A 13,658-nucleotide genomic window follows, 5' to 3' on the forward strand; every position below is an offset into this window, starting at 1 on the left:
CTCCCAGCATGCACTGCGGCATGGCAGGCTGTGCACCGTGACCCATGGCAATGCCACCTCCCAGCATGCACTGCGGTGCGGTATGGGGAGCACTGTGGCCTGTCCAGAGGTCAGCTCCCAGCATGCATTGCGGCGTGGCCTGTGGGACACTGGCTTGCTCAGGTGCCCTATCCCAGCATGCATTGCGGCGCGGTGCATGGGGCACAGCCGAGGTGATGCCAGCTCCCAGCATGCACGGCGGCGTGGCACGGGGAGCACTGTGGCCTGTCCAGGGCTCAGCTCCCAGCATGCACAGCGGCGTGGCAGAGCCGGGGGCTGCCCGGCCCCATGTGGGTCCTCACCCGCCTCGGGGACTCGGGCCTGCGCCCGGGGGCAGAAGCCTGAACTAGCGTGCCCAGCCGCCATCTTGGAAGAGGGCAAACATAAGCCTTCGGCTTACGTCACAGCACCATCTTGCCCGGCCGCCCTGCACTTCCTGCCACGTGACTGTTCATCCCCCGCTCAGGCTCCATCTTGGCAACCCCGCCCACGTGGCTGGGGGCGTGTCCCCACAGCCCGCCGCCCAATCAGCGCGGCGGCCGCGCCGGCACGTGGCTCGTCGGGGCGCGCTGGTTGGCTGCTCGCGCGCAGGGGGCCGCTCCGTCATTGGCCCTTATTAAAGCGGCGGACTCCGCCCCTTCCCCCTCCCCAGCAGCGCCCCGGCCCGGCGGCGACATGAGCGCGGACGCGGGCTACCGGCACCGTGAGTGGGGGCGGGGCGGGGCGGGGCGGTGGGTCCCGGGCAGGTAGGTAGGTAGGTAGGGCAGGCTCTCACGCGGTGCGCCCCGCAGCCTCCAAGCGCCGCGTGCCGGCGGCCGCCCCCGCCATGGCCGACCCGCACCCGCTCTTCGACGACACGAGCGGCGGCGGCGGCCCCCCCGCCCGCGGCTTCCCCGCCTCGCCGCCCGCCGCCGCCGGCTACCCGCCGCCCGCCGCCTTCCTCGGCGACCCCGTCTCCGACCTCGCCATGGCCTACGGCAGCAGCCTGGCCAGCCACGGCCGCCACATCGTGGACAAGAACGTGAGTGGCCCCGCCCCCCCCCGCGAGCCCCGCCCCCTGACCTCCCTCTGACCCCCCGACCCCTCCCCGCAGATCGACCGCTTCATCCCGGTGAGCAAGCTGAAGTACTACTTCGCCGTGGACACGGTCTACGTGGGCCGCAAGCTGGGGCTGCTCGTCTTCCCCTTCGCGCACCAGGCCAGTGCCCGAGGGGCGGGGCGGGGCGGGGCGGGGGGTGTTGGGGGAGGGGCGGTTAGTCCCCCCCCCCCCTCGCCGCCCCGTGCACGGTGCTGACCGCGCCGTCGTGTCGTGTCGTGTCGCGGCAGGACTGGCAGGTGCGCTACCAGCAGGACACGCCGATCGCGCCCCGCTGCGACGTCAACGCCCCCGACCTCTACATCCCCGGTACGGGGGGGGGGCTGCGCCGCGGGGGGGGGGGGGGGTGCGCCTGGCCCCGCCCCGCCCACACCCATCGCCCCTCTCTCTCCTCCCCAGCCATGGCCTTCATCACCTACGTCCTCATCGCCGGCCTGGCGCTGGGCACGCAGAACAGGTGAGGGCGCGCGGGGCAGGCGGGTGGGGGGGGGTCCGCGCGGGACGGGGGGGCGGGGCTCGCTGACCGCGCCCGCCCGGCCGGCAGGTTTTCTCCGGACATCCTGGCGCTGCAGGCCAGCTCGGCCCTGGCCTGGCTGATCGTGGAGGTGCTGGTCATCCTGCTGAGCCTCTACCTGATGACGGTGAACACCGACCTCACCACCATCGACCTCGTCGCCTTCTCCGGCTACAAGTACGTGGGGTGAGTGTCCCACGGCGGGAGCCGTGCCGCGGGCCAGCGTCCACCAGAGTCCCCAGCTAAGACGGTGGGGGGCGCGAGCGGTGACCCACGTCCGGGACGGGGCCCCGCTGGCTCACGCCCCCCCCCGCCCCCCTTGCCGCGCAGCATGATCGTGGGCGTCGTGTCCGGGCTGCTGTTCGGCAGGACGGGCTACTACCTGCTGCTGAGCTGGTGCTGCGTTACCATCTTCTTCTTCATGGTAAGGGCCGGCGGGGGCTGCGGCTGCGTCGGGACGTGGCCGGGGGGGCGTAGACTGGGCCTGGAGGACCTGGGCGCGCCGGGGGGGGGTTGGGCCCAGCTCACGCTCGCCCCCCAGATCCGCACGCTGCGCCTGAAGATCCTGTCGGAGGCGGCGGCCGAGGGCGTGCTGGTGCGCGGGGCCAAGAACCAGCTGCGCATGTACCTCACCATGGCCATCGCCGCGCTGCAGCCGGTCTTCATGTACTGGCTCACCTACCACCTCGTCTGGTGAGCCCGCCCGTGCCCGCCCGCCCGCTCGCTCCCAGGGGCCGCGTGGGAGCGGGACCGTGCATCTCTCTGCCCAGGCGGGGGCGGGGGTGGGGGCTCTTGGCCTGGCTGGGAGCAGCTGCTGGAAACGGGGGGTTGGCACCAGTGCCCGGGGGCTCCAGCGTGGCACCGGCTTCTCTGCTCCAGTGGTGCAGCAGGTGCCCGTGCGTGCTGGACACTCCTGGCCCCTTGCTCTCGTGCCTGCTGGTGGCTGCTGCATGCGTGACTCAGTGTTACCGTCTGAGGCCTGGGCTCACATCCCCACCCCCACCCCTCTCCAGGGGCCTTGCCTTGGCACCAGCACTGGCCACGAGCCCCCTCCCTCCCCCCCCACATCTGTATCCACCGAGCCAATAAACGCAGAGAACGGCGCTCGCGTGTGCTGCTTTCCTGGGCGCACGGGGGGGTGGTGGGGCTGACGGGCACCCACGCTTGATCACCGCAGCGGGGCTCCACGTCACCTTGCACCACGGGGCACGCTCGCTCGCTCAAGAGAGGCCGCAACTAGGTTTAGACAGGCTACAAAAGTGGGCAGGCAAGAATAGGATAGAGTTCAACGCAGACAAATGCAGGGTGCTGCACCTGGGGAGAAGGAACCCACAGTGCGCATAGGCTGGGGAGTTCCCCTCTTGAAAGCACAGAGGTGGAAAGGGATCTCGGAGTCATTATTGACTCCAAGATGAACATGAGCTGCCAATGCCAGACCGCAGCCAGCAAAGCCAGCCCGACCTTGTCATGCATCCAAAGGTGCATCTCAAGCCGGTCCAGAGAGGTGATCCTCCCCCTCTATGCGACTTTGGTCAGGCTGCGGGTTGGAGTACTGCGTCCAGTACTGGGCACCGCACTTCAAGAGGGATGTGTCCAGCCTGGAGAGGGTTCAGAGGAGGCCACCTGCTTGGTGAGAGGGCAGCAGGACAGGCCCTACGAGGAGAGACTGAAGGACCTGAACCTGTTCAGCCTCAGCAAGAGGAGGCTGAGGGGGGACCTGGTGGCTGCCTACAAGCTCATCAGGGGGGATCAACAGTAAATAGGCAGAGCCCTTTTCTCCCCAGCACCACCTGGGGTGACGAGGAGCAATGGTCATAAGCTGATGGAGAACAGGTTTAGGTGAGAGATCAGACGGCATTACTTTACAGGCAAATTCAAAAGGAGGTTGGACGATCACCTGTCCGGGGTCTTGTGACCCCAGCATCCATTCCCGCCTGTGGCAGGGGCTCAGGCGAGGTGATCTGTTCAGGTCCCTCCTGACCCGAGCTACCACGAAACGTGGAGGCAACGTCCACCCCCTGCACTACCAGGGTTTGCAGCTGTTGCCAGAGGTGCAGGGGTGGGGTGGGGTACACCTGGCGTGACCTCTGGACTCCTGCGAGCCCTGCTTCCTCCCCGCCGCCAGATAAGGAGCAGTAGCCAGCAGGGTGGGTCCAGCCTCTTTATTACCAAGGAAGGCGCCAGCCACGGCGGCAACGCCCGGGCAGTGCCAGGCTGCCCGGGGAGGGGCTCCAGCCCGCACGCCTGGGTCCCGCACTAATGGCTCTTCTTCTCCTTCTTGTCCTTTTTGGGCTTCTTGTCCTTGTTCAGCTTCTTCTCCTTCTTCTTGTGCTCGTGGCCGGGAGCGCGGGGCTGGGGCGAGAGCGGGCGGTGAGGGGGCGCACGGAGGCCCCGGGACCCGGCGGTGAGGAAGGGGCTGGGGAGCCTGGGGCTCTGGACTTGCGACACCCCCCATGCAGGGGCTCCCCGCGCTCTGGGAAGAGGGGTGATGGCAAGACCCCCCCCCCTTGCCTCCCAGTGCCGGGGGGGGGGGGGGGCCCAAGCCCCGTGCCCTACCTTGCCATGGTGGTGCTCCCCATCGCTCTCGCTGGAGCTGCTGCTGGAGTCAGAGGAGTGGGAGTGGGCGCCGCTGTCCTGGGGGGAGCCGGGCTCAGTGTTGGGGGCCAGTCCCCCCCCACACACACACCCAGGGGTCCCCCTGGGGATCCCCCCACGGCCTGGACCCTCCCCACACCTCCTGGGGCACCCCCTCCCCCAGGGCTATGGAGGCCAAGGGGGGTGGTCCAAGCCCCCTGGCCCCGGCGTTGGGGCCCCCCAACCTTGTGCTGCTTGGCCTTGTCCATGGTGCCGGAGCCACTGGTGGGGGCGCTGCGTGGGGCCGCCTTTATGCACCGGACAGGGGGACCTTGGACTGGGGAGGGGCTGCCCCGGGCCCCAGCCGTCCAACCTCACGGAGTCCCGCCCAATCCTGGCCGGGTGGCAGGATCGGGCCCCGAGTGCGTGAGATGGACCTGCAAGGTGGGGGGGGGGGGGGAGTGTTGCGGGGCAGGGGCGGGGCTCCTTCCAGCCACCTCCCCCCCAAAAGGGGTACGGGCCGCGCCCCCCAGGGTGTGCTGCTGCCGCTCCCGCCGCGGGGCGAGACCCTCGGGCTCCGGCTCACGCTCCGCCACGTGCACTGACCCCCCCCCCGCTCCAGGCTCCCCCCCCCCCCCCCCAAGGAGACCCCCAGGCACTCGCGGGGTGGGAAGGCGGTGGGCGAACGTGGGGTCTTGGCTCCGACCACGCGCCCCTGCTGCCTTTCGGGGCAGCCCCGGCTCCCCCCGCCCCGCTGACCGCGAGGCCACACGTCTACCCCCGGGCTGGGGAGAACCAGGCAGGCCCCCACCCCCAGGGCTACCCCCCCAGGGTGGGGCTACCCGGCTGCTCCCCCTGCAGCGCCTTCGTCGTGGCCCCCGGCCCCTGCTCTCCGTCCTGGCCCCGTGCCATGGATCAGGGCTGGCCCTGCACCCGGTGGGTGTCTGAGTGCCGGGGGACAGTACCAACACGCTCAGTACCAACGCAGCCGCGTCCTGCCCGCAGGTGCCGGGAAGCCGGAGCCACCAGCGGCACCTGATGCCAACCTGCTGGCACCGTTTCAAAACCCGAGCACCGAGTTCAAGCCTGCAACGGACAGAGGCCGAAGCCGGGGCCTGCTCCAGCCGATCTGCAGGGAGCCGGCCCCCGCGCGCTGGGCACAACGCGTGGACGGGGCACAGGGCCGGAGGCAAAGGGTGACGGGGCCCGAGCCCTGCCCTGGTGCCCGCCGCCTTCTGTAAATAAAAAGCTTCGATTGCCGTTGGCCTCTGGCTCAGCGAGCGCCGGAGCGGCCCGCACGGGAGGGAGACGGGGGCAGGTTTCTACCTTTATTCAGAAAAAAAAATCTCTCAGTGTAAAAAAACTAAACAAAAAAAAAAAATAATCAAGACAAAGAAGCCCCCAATTAATTAACAGCCACCCCAGGCGGTCGCAGAGACTGGACAGGCGCCGCGCGGTGGCACCGCCCGGCAGGGAGGAGCGGAGGCGCAGAAGGGGCAGGAGTGAGGGTGGAGCAGACGGGGAAGGGGCAGGCGTGCGGGAAGCCCTCACGCCCACAGTGGGTCCACCGCCTCCTGCACCCCCACCTCCCTTCAGGGCTGGGGCCTGCCCCACGTGCAGCCCAACTGCTCCCAGATGACGCCGATCCCCTGCCTCCCGCTCGGGGGCACCTGCCCCACGAGCCCAGGCTCCCAAGGCCACTTCCAGGGGTGCAATCAGGCAGCCCCCTGCCGGGGGGAAGCCCTGGGGAAGGAGGGATAGGGGGTGCCCGCATCTTTCACTACTCGTTTGCATTAATTATTCTGATAAAATGAACAAGTAAAACAGCAGGTGCAGCCGAGGCCCCGTCGCGGCGCGGCGCGGGGAAGGAGGGTTGGGGGGAGGCGGCGGAGCGCCGCGGAGTGGAGAGAGCCCCGCGGGCAGCTCAGAGCACGTAGGGGCTGGTCATCAGGTGCTCCTTGTCGTCCAGCGGGCTCCAGCCGTGGCCGGCGGCGCACTCGGGGCCCTTCCGGCAGAGCTTGGCGAAGAAGACGACCACGGAGCCCAGCAGCACGGCCGCCATCAGGGCCAGCAGCACGGCCAGGGCGACAGCTGGGGGGAGAGGCCGCGGGGTCAGGCGCCGCGAGACCCCGGACACCCCAAATCCCCCACCCAGGGGATGCTCCTGCACCCCGAGTCGCTCACCTCTGGTGGAGTGGATGCTGCCCTCGTCCAGGTCACCCGACGCACCTGGGGAGGGGAATCATGGGGCGAGTTGGCACTGCCCTGCGCCGCCCCCGGGAGAACCGAGCCCCCAGGTCCGTCCGGCCCCTTTCCCCCCAGCACGGGCCCAGCCCTCGGGTGCATCTGGCTGGACTCCCAGTGCCCACACAGGGGGGAACAATGGGCCCGGTGTGGGTGCTATTTGCCCCCCCCCTCACCTGGGGGCCAGCGGCAGCGGCTGAGGCAGATCTCCTCCTTCAGGTGGTTGTTCTTGTTCCCGCGGCAGCCCCCGTAGGTGAACTGGCGGCAGGCGTGCGTGACGGGGTCGTGGTACCAGCGCGGGAAGGCGGCGCGGCAGGGCCCGGTCACCTGGGGCGCCATGCAGTACTCTGCCCCGCGGCCGGGGAGAGACCCAGGTTGGTTACGTGCCCCTTGACCCCCAAAATGCCCCCCCAGACCAGGGTGGGCAGGGACTCGGGCCTGGCCTGCAACACCCATCCAGCCCCCGCCTCAGAGGTCACGAGTCTGCAGCCCCGGGGCATCTGCAGGGAAGAGGCCAGCCCGGTGTGGCCGGAGTTGGGGGGGACGTGGCCGGCTTGCTTGGATCCCCACCAAGCCGGGCAGGGGACCCTGAACCAAGCTGGCTGAGCTGGGGCAGAGACGTTACCTTCGTAGCTGGACGTGGCGTTGGGCCGATCCTCGGGCTTCCCTGCAGCACAAGACAGGAGCCGGGTTTTAGCCTGGTGCAAATCCCGGCCCTTCCCGCAGCCCCGTATATTGGGGGGCACGATGGCCCGGAGACAGGTCCAGGGTCATGGGAGGGGGGAAACCCGTGGTGGGAGCATTTGGGAGAGGTGGGTGCCTCTGGTCCCCAAGGTGGGCATCCCTGCTGGGCACGGGCTCCCCTCCCACCAGCTCAGGATCAGGCCTCTGCACCACGCTGCAGGCTCCCAGCCCTCCCTGGGGTGCCCCCTGCTCACCGCCGGCGCCCGGGGGCTGCACCACTCTCCTGCCAGCGCCCGGGGGCTCCTCCGAGGTCTCGGGCTCTAAAAGCAAGAGGTGGCGGTGAGCTCCCCCCGTTCATGCCACGCGGGGGGAAACAACCGTCCCGGTGTCGGTGTTACACCAACAGCCTGCTCATTGCATGCTGTGACCCCTCGTCTTTGTCTGGCAAAAGGCGGCCAGGACTCGATCCCTGGGACCGTCTCTTCCCCCCTTACGAGGGTGCAACCCCCGTCCTGTCCCCCTCCAGCATCTCTCCTACACCGACCGGACCTCCTCCTGCTCGGGAAGCCCCTCCATAGCCCAGTGCAGTGAGGCGCATCCTTCTCAAGCGGCACCTGTGGCCTCTTGACTTCCAGCCCCCAAGGCGAGGGGCCAGCAGGACCCCCGGGACCCCCCTCACCTGGGGCCCAGCGGCAGCGGCTGAGGCAGATCTCCTCCTTCAGGTGGTTGTTCTTGTTCCCGCGGCAGCCCCCGTAGGTGAACTGGCGGCAGGCGTGCGTGACGGGGTCGTGGTACCAGCGCGGGAAGGCGGCGCGGCAGGGCCCGGTCACCTGGGGCGCCATGCAGTACTCTGCCCCGCGGCCGGGGAGAGACCCAGGTTGGTTACGTGCCCCTTGACCCCCAAAATGCCCCCCCAGACCAGGGTGGGCAGGGACTCGGGCCTGGCCTGCAGCGCCCATCCGGCCGGGTCGGGGCGTGGGGCAGAGCCCGGCCTCCGAGGCCACGAGTCGGCAGCCGCAGGGAAGGGGCCAGCCCCGCACGGCTCAGGGGCGGCTGGAGGGAGGGCAGGGGGGACGTGGCCGGCTTGCTTGGACCCCCCCAAGCCGGGCAGGGGACCCCGAACCCGGCCGGCTGAGCCGGGGCAGAGGCGTTACCTTCGTAGCTGGACGTGCTGTTGAGCAGCTCCTCGGGCTTCCCTGGAGATGAGGGCAGAGGAGCGGGGTCTTAGCCTGGTGCAAATCCCACCCCCTCCCTGGCCCTTCCCGCAGCCCCCGGGGTCCCGTGTGTTGGCGGGGCATGATGGCCTGGAGACAGGTCTGGGGTCATGGGGGGGACCCATGTGGCCCTCAGGCCCCTGCGCTAGAGTGGGAGCAGTGGGTGCTTTTAGCCCCCCAAGCGGGCACCTCCACTGGGCACGGGCTCTCCTCCCACCAGCTCAGGATCAGGCCTCCGCGCCCGGCTCCAGGCCCCCAGCCCTCCCTGGGGTGCCCCCCGCTCACCGCCGGCCCCGGGGGGCTGCACCACTCTCCTGCCGACGGCCGGGGGCTCCTCCGACGTCTCCAGCTCTGCAAAGCAAGAGGTGGCGGCATCAGGCGCGGCCCGCGCTCCCCGTGCCTCGGGGCCGAGCCCATCACGTGGACGCGGTCGGGGCAAGAGCCCGAGGGGACGTTCCTCTCCCCGGGAGCCCCGCGGCTGGCCCCCGCTCACCGGCGGGCGCAGGGCAGGCCTGGCGGCACTCCTCCTCCTCCATGAAGTTGTTGAGGTTGGCATTGCAGCCGCCGAAGGTGAACGGCTGGCACCTGCGGCTCGTGGCGTTGAACCACCAGCGCGGCATCGAGGCGCGGCACCGGCCCACCTCGCGCGGCAGCAGGCAGAGGTCTGCGGGGAAGCGAGCACGGGCGGGCGTCGGGGCGCTGCCGGGGGCCCCAGCTCAGCCTCTCGGCGAGCCCCGGGCGGCGCAGGCCGGACGGGGCCCACGGCGCTGCCCAGCCCCGGGGCCAAGGACACGGCCCAGGCGCCCTCCCGCCTCGCAGGCACCAGGAAGCAGGAAACAACAAGAGGCGAGAAAGCCCGGCCTGTCCCGAGGGCCCGAGGGTGTTACGAAACCTGGGGCCCAGCCCGCTCTGCCGGCTCCCGGACGGACGGCAAACCCGGCCTCCCGCCGGACGCAGCCCCAGCCGCCCCGGGCTGCGGGGACAGGTGTCCGGGGGCCGCGGGCCGGGACCGCGCCGGCCCGGGCTCTCCGTACCAGGCAGAGGCCTGGGTTGCCCCGCTGCCCCAGCGCCCGGGGACCGGGACCGGGGCCGGGCGTGCACACAGACCCCGGCCGTGGGAGCGGGCGACGGAGCCGCGGGCAGCTGGGCAAGCGCCGGCAGTCCCGGCTGCCCACGAGCGCGGGGGCCCGGAACCGTCCAGGCCGGGCCGACCCCTGCCATCACCCGGGCCCGCTCCGGCGAGCAGGACGCGCGCCCCCAGCTCCGCGGGGCCGGGCGGCGGAGCCCCCCCCCCGTCCCGGGGCACGCGCGGGGCGTCCCCACGGGCACGCGGGTCTCAGGCGCGACGTGGGGGGGCTCCGCAGGCCCCAGGGGCGGCGGAGCCGGAGCTCGGCCCCTCCCCGCGGGCCCGGCCTCCCCCACGAGGAAGTCCCGGGCGGCGCCGCGGCCTCCCCCCCGGCGCCGCCGCCTGCCCCGGGGGCTCCCCGCCTACCCGGCAGCGCTGTCCCCGGGCCGGGCGCGCGGGCCCGGGCGGCCGCCAGCGCCAGCAGCGCCAGCAGCACCCGCAGCGCTCGCGCCATCGCCGCCGACTGCCCCGGCCCGGGCGTCGCCCAGGTGCGCCCCGCCCCGGCCAATCGGCGCCCGGCCCGCCGCCTGCGTCACACAGGTGAGACCCCGCCCCCCCGGGCTCGGCGCACCTGCCCGCGGCCACGCCCCCTCCCGCGCGCTCATTTGCATGCCGCGCGGGAACCCCTGCGGGGCGGGCATCGGGGCGCCCCGGGGGCAAAGCCCCGCTGCGGGCGGGCGGGCGGGGGGCTGCCCTTGCCCCGCCCCGGCCCCGCCCCGGCCCCGGCCCCGCCCCGCCGCTATAAGCCGCGGGCGGAGCGGCGAAGGGGTCCGGGCAGCGATGGCCGCGAACCGGGTGGGCAGGCGGCTGGGCCGGGGGTCGCCGGCGCGGGCCCTCGGCGCCCCCCGCCCGGAGCCGGCCCGCAGCCCCGGCCTGCAGCGGCGCCACGCGCGGGTCACGGTCAAGTACAACCGGCGGGAGCTGCAGCGGCGCCTCGACACCGAGAAGTGGATCGACGGCTGCCTGGAGGAGCTGTACCGCGGGCGGGTGAGCGCCGCGCGCACGGCCCCGGGCACGGGGAGAGGGGCCACCCCGGGGAGCCTGGCGGCGGGGGCCGTGGGCGCGCTCCCTGGCTCCGGCTCCCCCCGCCGCCAGGCTCCAGCTACAAAAATGGGAAACTTCTGCTTTCCTGGAAATCCTTCCATGAAAGGAGCGAGCGGGCGGCAGCCGCCTTGGCAGGGGCAGGCCCCTCCAGATGGGCTGGGCCGGGGCGCAGCTGCTCCACTGCCCCTTGGCTTCCTGCGGCGCCCCGACAGCATCAGGCCTAGGGCTGGGCTTGGCGGGGGTCCGAGGGGAGGGGAGCACCAGGAGCCCCTCGCGCCGCCGCGCGCCCGCTCAGGCCCAGCCGCGCCCTTGCAGGAGGCCGAGATGCCGGACGAGGTGAACATCGACGAGCTCCTGGAGCTGGACACGGATGAGGAGCGGGCCAGGAAGCTGCAGGTGGGCTCCCCGGGGCGCGGGTGGCTGGGCCCGGGTGGGCGCCGCGCTCACGCTCGCGTCTCTTTCCAGGGCATCCTGCGGTCGTGCGGGAACAGCACGGAGGTGAGTGGGCCCGGGCTGCGCCACCTGGGCGCGGGTGCTGCTTCGGGGGATGCGGCAAAACGCCCCCGTGCCCCGGCCGTGGCAGGAAGCCGAGAGCCTGGCCCGGCCAGGGCTTGGCCTCCTGCCCCGGGGGCTGGGCGGGGGTCCTGGCTCCTCGGGGGCGACCCCCAGAGCGCTGAGTCCACAGTCCCTTTGCCGGGGTAGCAGCAAGGTCTTCGCCGCCAGCTGGTCTGGGGTCGGGCGCAGCGATTCCCTGGGGGCCCGCAGCCGAGAAGGCTTTAAAAGGCAAAAGCATTCTTCCCAGGCTTCCAGCTCATCCCCACCCTCCCCGGCGGGAGCTGGCATCCTGCAGCGCCTGGCCCGTGGCCCTCTGGGCACAGCAGACTCCTGCCTCCCCTGGGCCTCAATCCCAAGACCGATCGTGGCCTGCCCTGATGCCCTGGCGAGGGGCACGGGGTGCCACTGGCCCCGCGTTTCCCAGGCCACGGGGGTGTGGGGCAGCGTGGGACCCAGCAGCAAGGGCAGGACAGCCCTAACCCGGCGCTGCCAGATGTGAGCTCATCTGGAATCTGCCGCAGCTGCGAAGGCGACTTATCTCCCCAGAGCTCAGTCCTTATCAGCGAGGGGCTGGGAGCCTGGCAGGCCTTCCCCAGGGGCCCGGAGCTGCTGGGAACAGGTGGGGAGGGGTGTCCGTGCCCGTACCCGGCCCTGGCAGCCTGTCTCGCCCGCAGGACTTTGTGCGGGAGCTGCTCCTCAAGCTGCGGGGGCTCCAGAAGCAGCAGGCGCTGCAGCAGCCCAGCCCCGACGAGCAGGAGCTGCAGGACCACGCGTGACCCTGATCTGCCCTGCCGCAGCCTCCGCTCCCCAGATTTGGCCCCGGCAAGGAACGAAGGGGGCCCGTCTGCCCGCCCAGTGCCACATGCGTGCATGGCCCCGTGCACATCCCGGACCCGGACCTGGACCTGGAATAAAGCCTCTGGGTTGCAGCCCTCTGGCCCCGTCTGCTGCTTGCGCCGGGGCCCCGACGTGGGCAGGAACCTGAGCTGTTATCTACCCCCGTGCAGCCCTTCCGGCCCCCTACCCTGGCCACGGGGCCTGGGCAGAGGCAGAGCCACGCGCCGGCATCCGTGGAGCTGCATCCCTCTCCATATTTAGGCATAAGCCTTGCTCTACCCGCTCCCGCGGCGGTGGGAGCACGGTGCCGTCCCAGCCTGGGCCTGGGTGCTTGGAGCAGGGCAGTGCCCTGTGCTCCCCTGGCCGGGGCGGCTCCAGGCCTCGCCGGGCTGCTGCTGGGGCCCCGACGCGGCCGCGCTCCCTCCCGTGTTTATCCGGCCTGTAAACACCGGAACCAGCATGTTTAGCGGGGGCAGCACCGTCTGGTCCCTCTCCCCGGGCAGGGCAGTAATCGCCCTGGGCTCCGGCCAGGGGCTCCGCCGGGGCACTGCGCACGCGGACTGGCCCCGCTCCAAGGGCCCTTTGTGCCTCGGTGCCAGGCAGCGCCGGGGGCAGGCGCGTGAGCCGCACAGTCGCTGCTTTGTGGGCACCGGGGGGGGATCACACAGGGGAGGAGGGAGCGGGGGACCAGGTCACATCCGCACCAGGCCGCCAGCCTGTGCCTGGAGGCATCCAGATGTTGGGAACAGCTGGCCCGGAAGCTCCCCTCCCCCCTGCTCACAGCCCGGGGCACAGGCAGGGCTCGGCCGCACACCTCCCAGGCCCCCTTGCTCTCGCCCCCAGAGAGCCTAGGGTCTGGGCCCCCAGCCCCCTTTCATAGGTTCATCGATGCTGGGGTCGGAAGGGACTTCAACAGATCAGCAGTCCGACCCCCTGCCTGGGCAGGAATGAGCGCGGGGGCCAGATGACCCCAGCCAGGTGCCGCTCCAGCCCCCTTTTGTCTCACTCCCCAGGTCCCACTTTAGGGGACCCAGGTGCTGGGGGCACCAGCCCCTGCCCTCCCTCCCTGGCCCTTGCTGTAGCTTGCCAGACCTCATTCCCTTTCCAGAAAACCCCCAGCTGCACCCCCGCAACGCCCGGAGCCGGGGATGTCCCGGCCCAGCCCCGAGACCTGGCAGACTCGTGCCAGCGCGACTCTGCGCTGAACGTCTGCTATGGGCCGAGAGGGGAGCAGGCCCCCGAGCCCATTCCCGCGGCGCGGCCTTCTCCTTCACCAGCGAGCCCCCCCCATACGCCCTGTCCTGGCTGCTACCACCACTAAACCCCTCCCTAGATGCAACCCAGGTGTCCTGGCTCCACGCACCCCTGCTCTGACCACTAGACCCCGCTCTCCAGATACAACCCAGGCTCCACGGGCCCCTGCTCTGACCCTGCCCCCTCCCCATGCAGCAGGCACATGGGGCCATGCAGGATTCCCGGGGCAGCAGCACCCTCTGCTGGCCACATCCAAGAGCTGCAGGTGGTCGTAGGGGCTGGGGGCACAGACACACGTGCACACACAGGCACAGGGGGCTCAGGGCACGGGCACCTATTCACCCCCACGGGGGGCTCGGGACGGGGACACGTGCGTGTGCACCTACACGGGAAGCTCAGGGCACAGACATGTGTACACCTTGCACGGGGGGCTGGGACATGTGTGCACACCCTCAGGGAAGCTCAGGCGCAGCTGTG

At 71.3% G+C, this 13,658-nt stretch overlaps 3 protein-coding genes across 6 annotated transcripts; 2 read left to right on the forward strand and 1 right to left on the reverse strand.

The window, feature by feature from the left end:
• The first annotated feature begins 646 nt into the window (after positions 1-646).
• Positions 647-2,752, forward strand: YIF1B (Yip1 interacting factor homolog B, membrane trafficking protein). Of its 2 annotated transcripts, none has more exons than XM_059718318.1 (8): positions 647-742; positions 831-1,060; positions 1,133-1,237; positions 1,366-1,444; positions 1,535-1,592; positions 1,680-1,826; positions 1,980-2,073; positions 2,191-2,752. In XM_059718318.1, exons 1-8 carry the CDS (start codon positions 715-717, stop codon positions 2,344-2,346), a joined length of 897 nt encoding a protein of 298 aa, XP_059574301.1. In that variant the 5' UTR covers positions 647-714; the 3' UTR covers positions 2,347-2,752. The 2 variants fall into 2 exon arrangements, with proteins under 2 accessions (XP_059574301.1, XP_059574300.1); XM_059718317.1 differs by having other exon boundaries at positions 648-742; positions 1,680-1,835.
• A 2,786-nt stretch (positions 2,753-5,538) lies between these two features.
• On the reverse strand, positions 5,539-9,966 carry LOC102565167 (putative Kunitz-type serine protease inhibitor). Of its 2 annotated transcripts, XM_059718315.1 has the most exons (10): positions 9,858-9,965; positions 8,859-9,029; positions 8,651-8,716; positions 8,306-8,347; positions 7,831-8,001; positions 7,406-7,471; positions 7,093-7,134; positions 6,644-6,814; positions 6,408-6,452; positions 5,539-6,314 (listed from the first exon to the last, which is right to left on the reverse strand). In XM_059718315.1, exons 1-10 carry the CDS (start codon positions 9,943-9,945, stop codon positions 6,148-6,150), a joined length of 1,029 nt encoding a protein of 342 aa, XP_059574298.1. In that variant the 5' UTR covers positions 9,946-9,965; the 3' UTR covers positions 5,539-6,147. The 2 variants fall into 2 exon arrangements, with proteins under 2 accessions (XP_059574298.1, XP_059574299.1); XM_059718316.1 differs by lacking the exon at positions 7,406-7,471 and having other exon boundaries at positions 9,858-9,966.
• Positions 9,967-10,205: 239 nt separating this feature from the next.
• On the forward strand, positions 10,206-12,019 carry PPP1R14A (protein phosphatase 1 regulatory inhibitor subunit 14A). 2 transcript variants are annotated; one of them, XM_006277212.4, is made up of 4 exons: positions 10,216-10,478; positions 10,851-10,931; positions 11,001-11,033; positions 11,765-12,019. In XM_006277212.4, exons 1-4 carry the CDS (start codon positions 10,272-10,274, stop codon positions 11,864-11,866), a joined length of 423 nt encoding a protein of 140 aa, XP_006277274.4. In that variant the 5' UTR covers positions 10,216-10,271; the 3' UTR covers positions 11,867-12,019. The 2 variants fall into 2 exon arrangements, with proteins under 2 accessions (XP_059574302.1, XP_006277274.4); XM_059718319.1 differs by lacking the exon at positions 11,001-11,033 and having other exon boundaries at positions 10,206-10,478.
• Positions 12,020-13,658: the final 1,639 nt, after the last annotated feature.

This window comes from Alligator mississippiensis, chromosome 15 (assembly GCF_030867095.1).
Source record: "Alligator mississippiensis isolate rAllMis1 chromosome 15, rAllMis1, whole genome shotgun sequence".
NCBI classification, from domain to species: domain Eukaryota; kingdom Metazoa; phylum Chordata; order Crocodylia; family Alligatoridae; genus Alligator; species Alligator mississippiensis.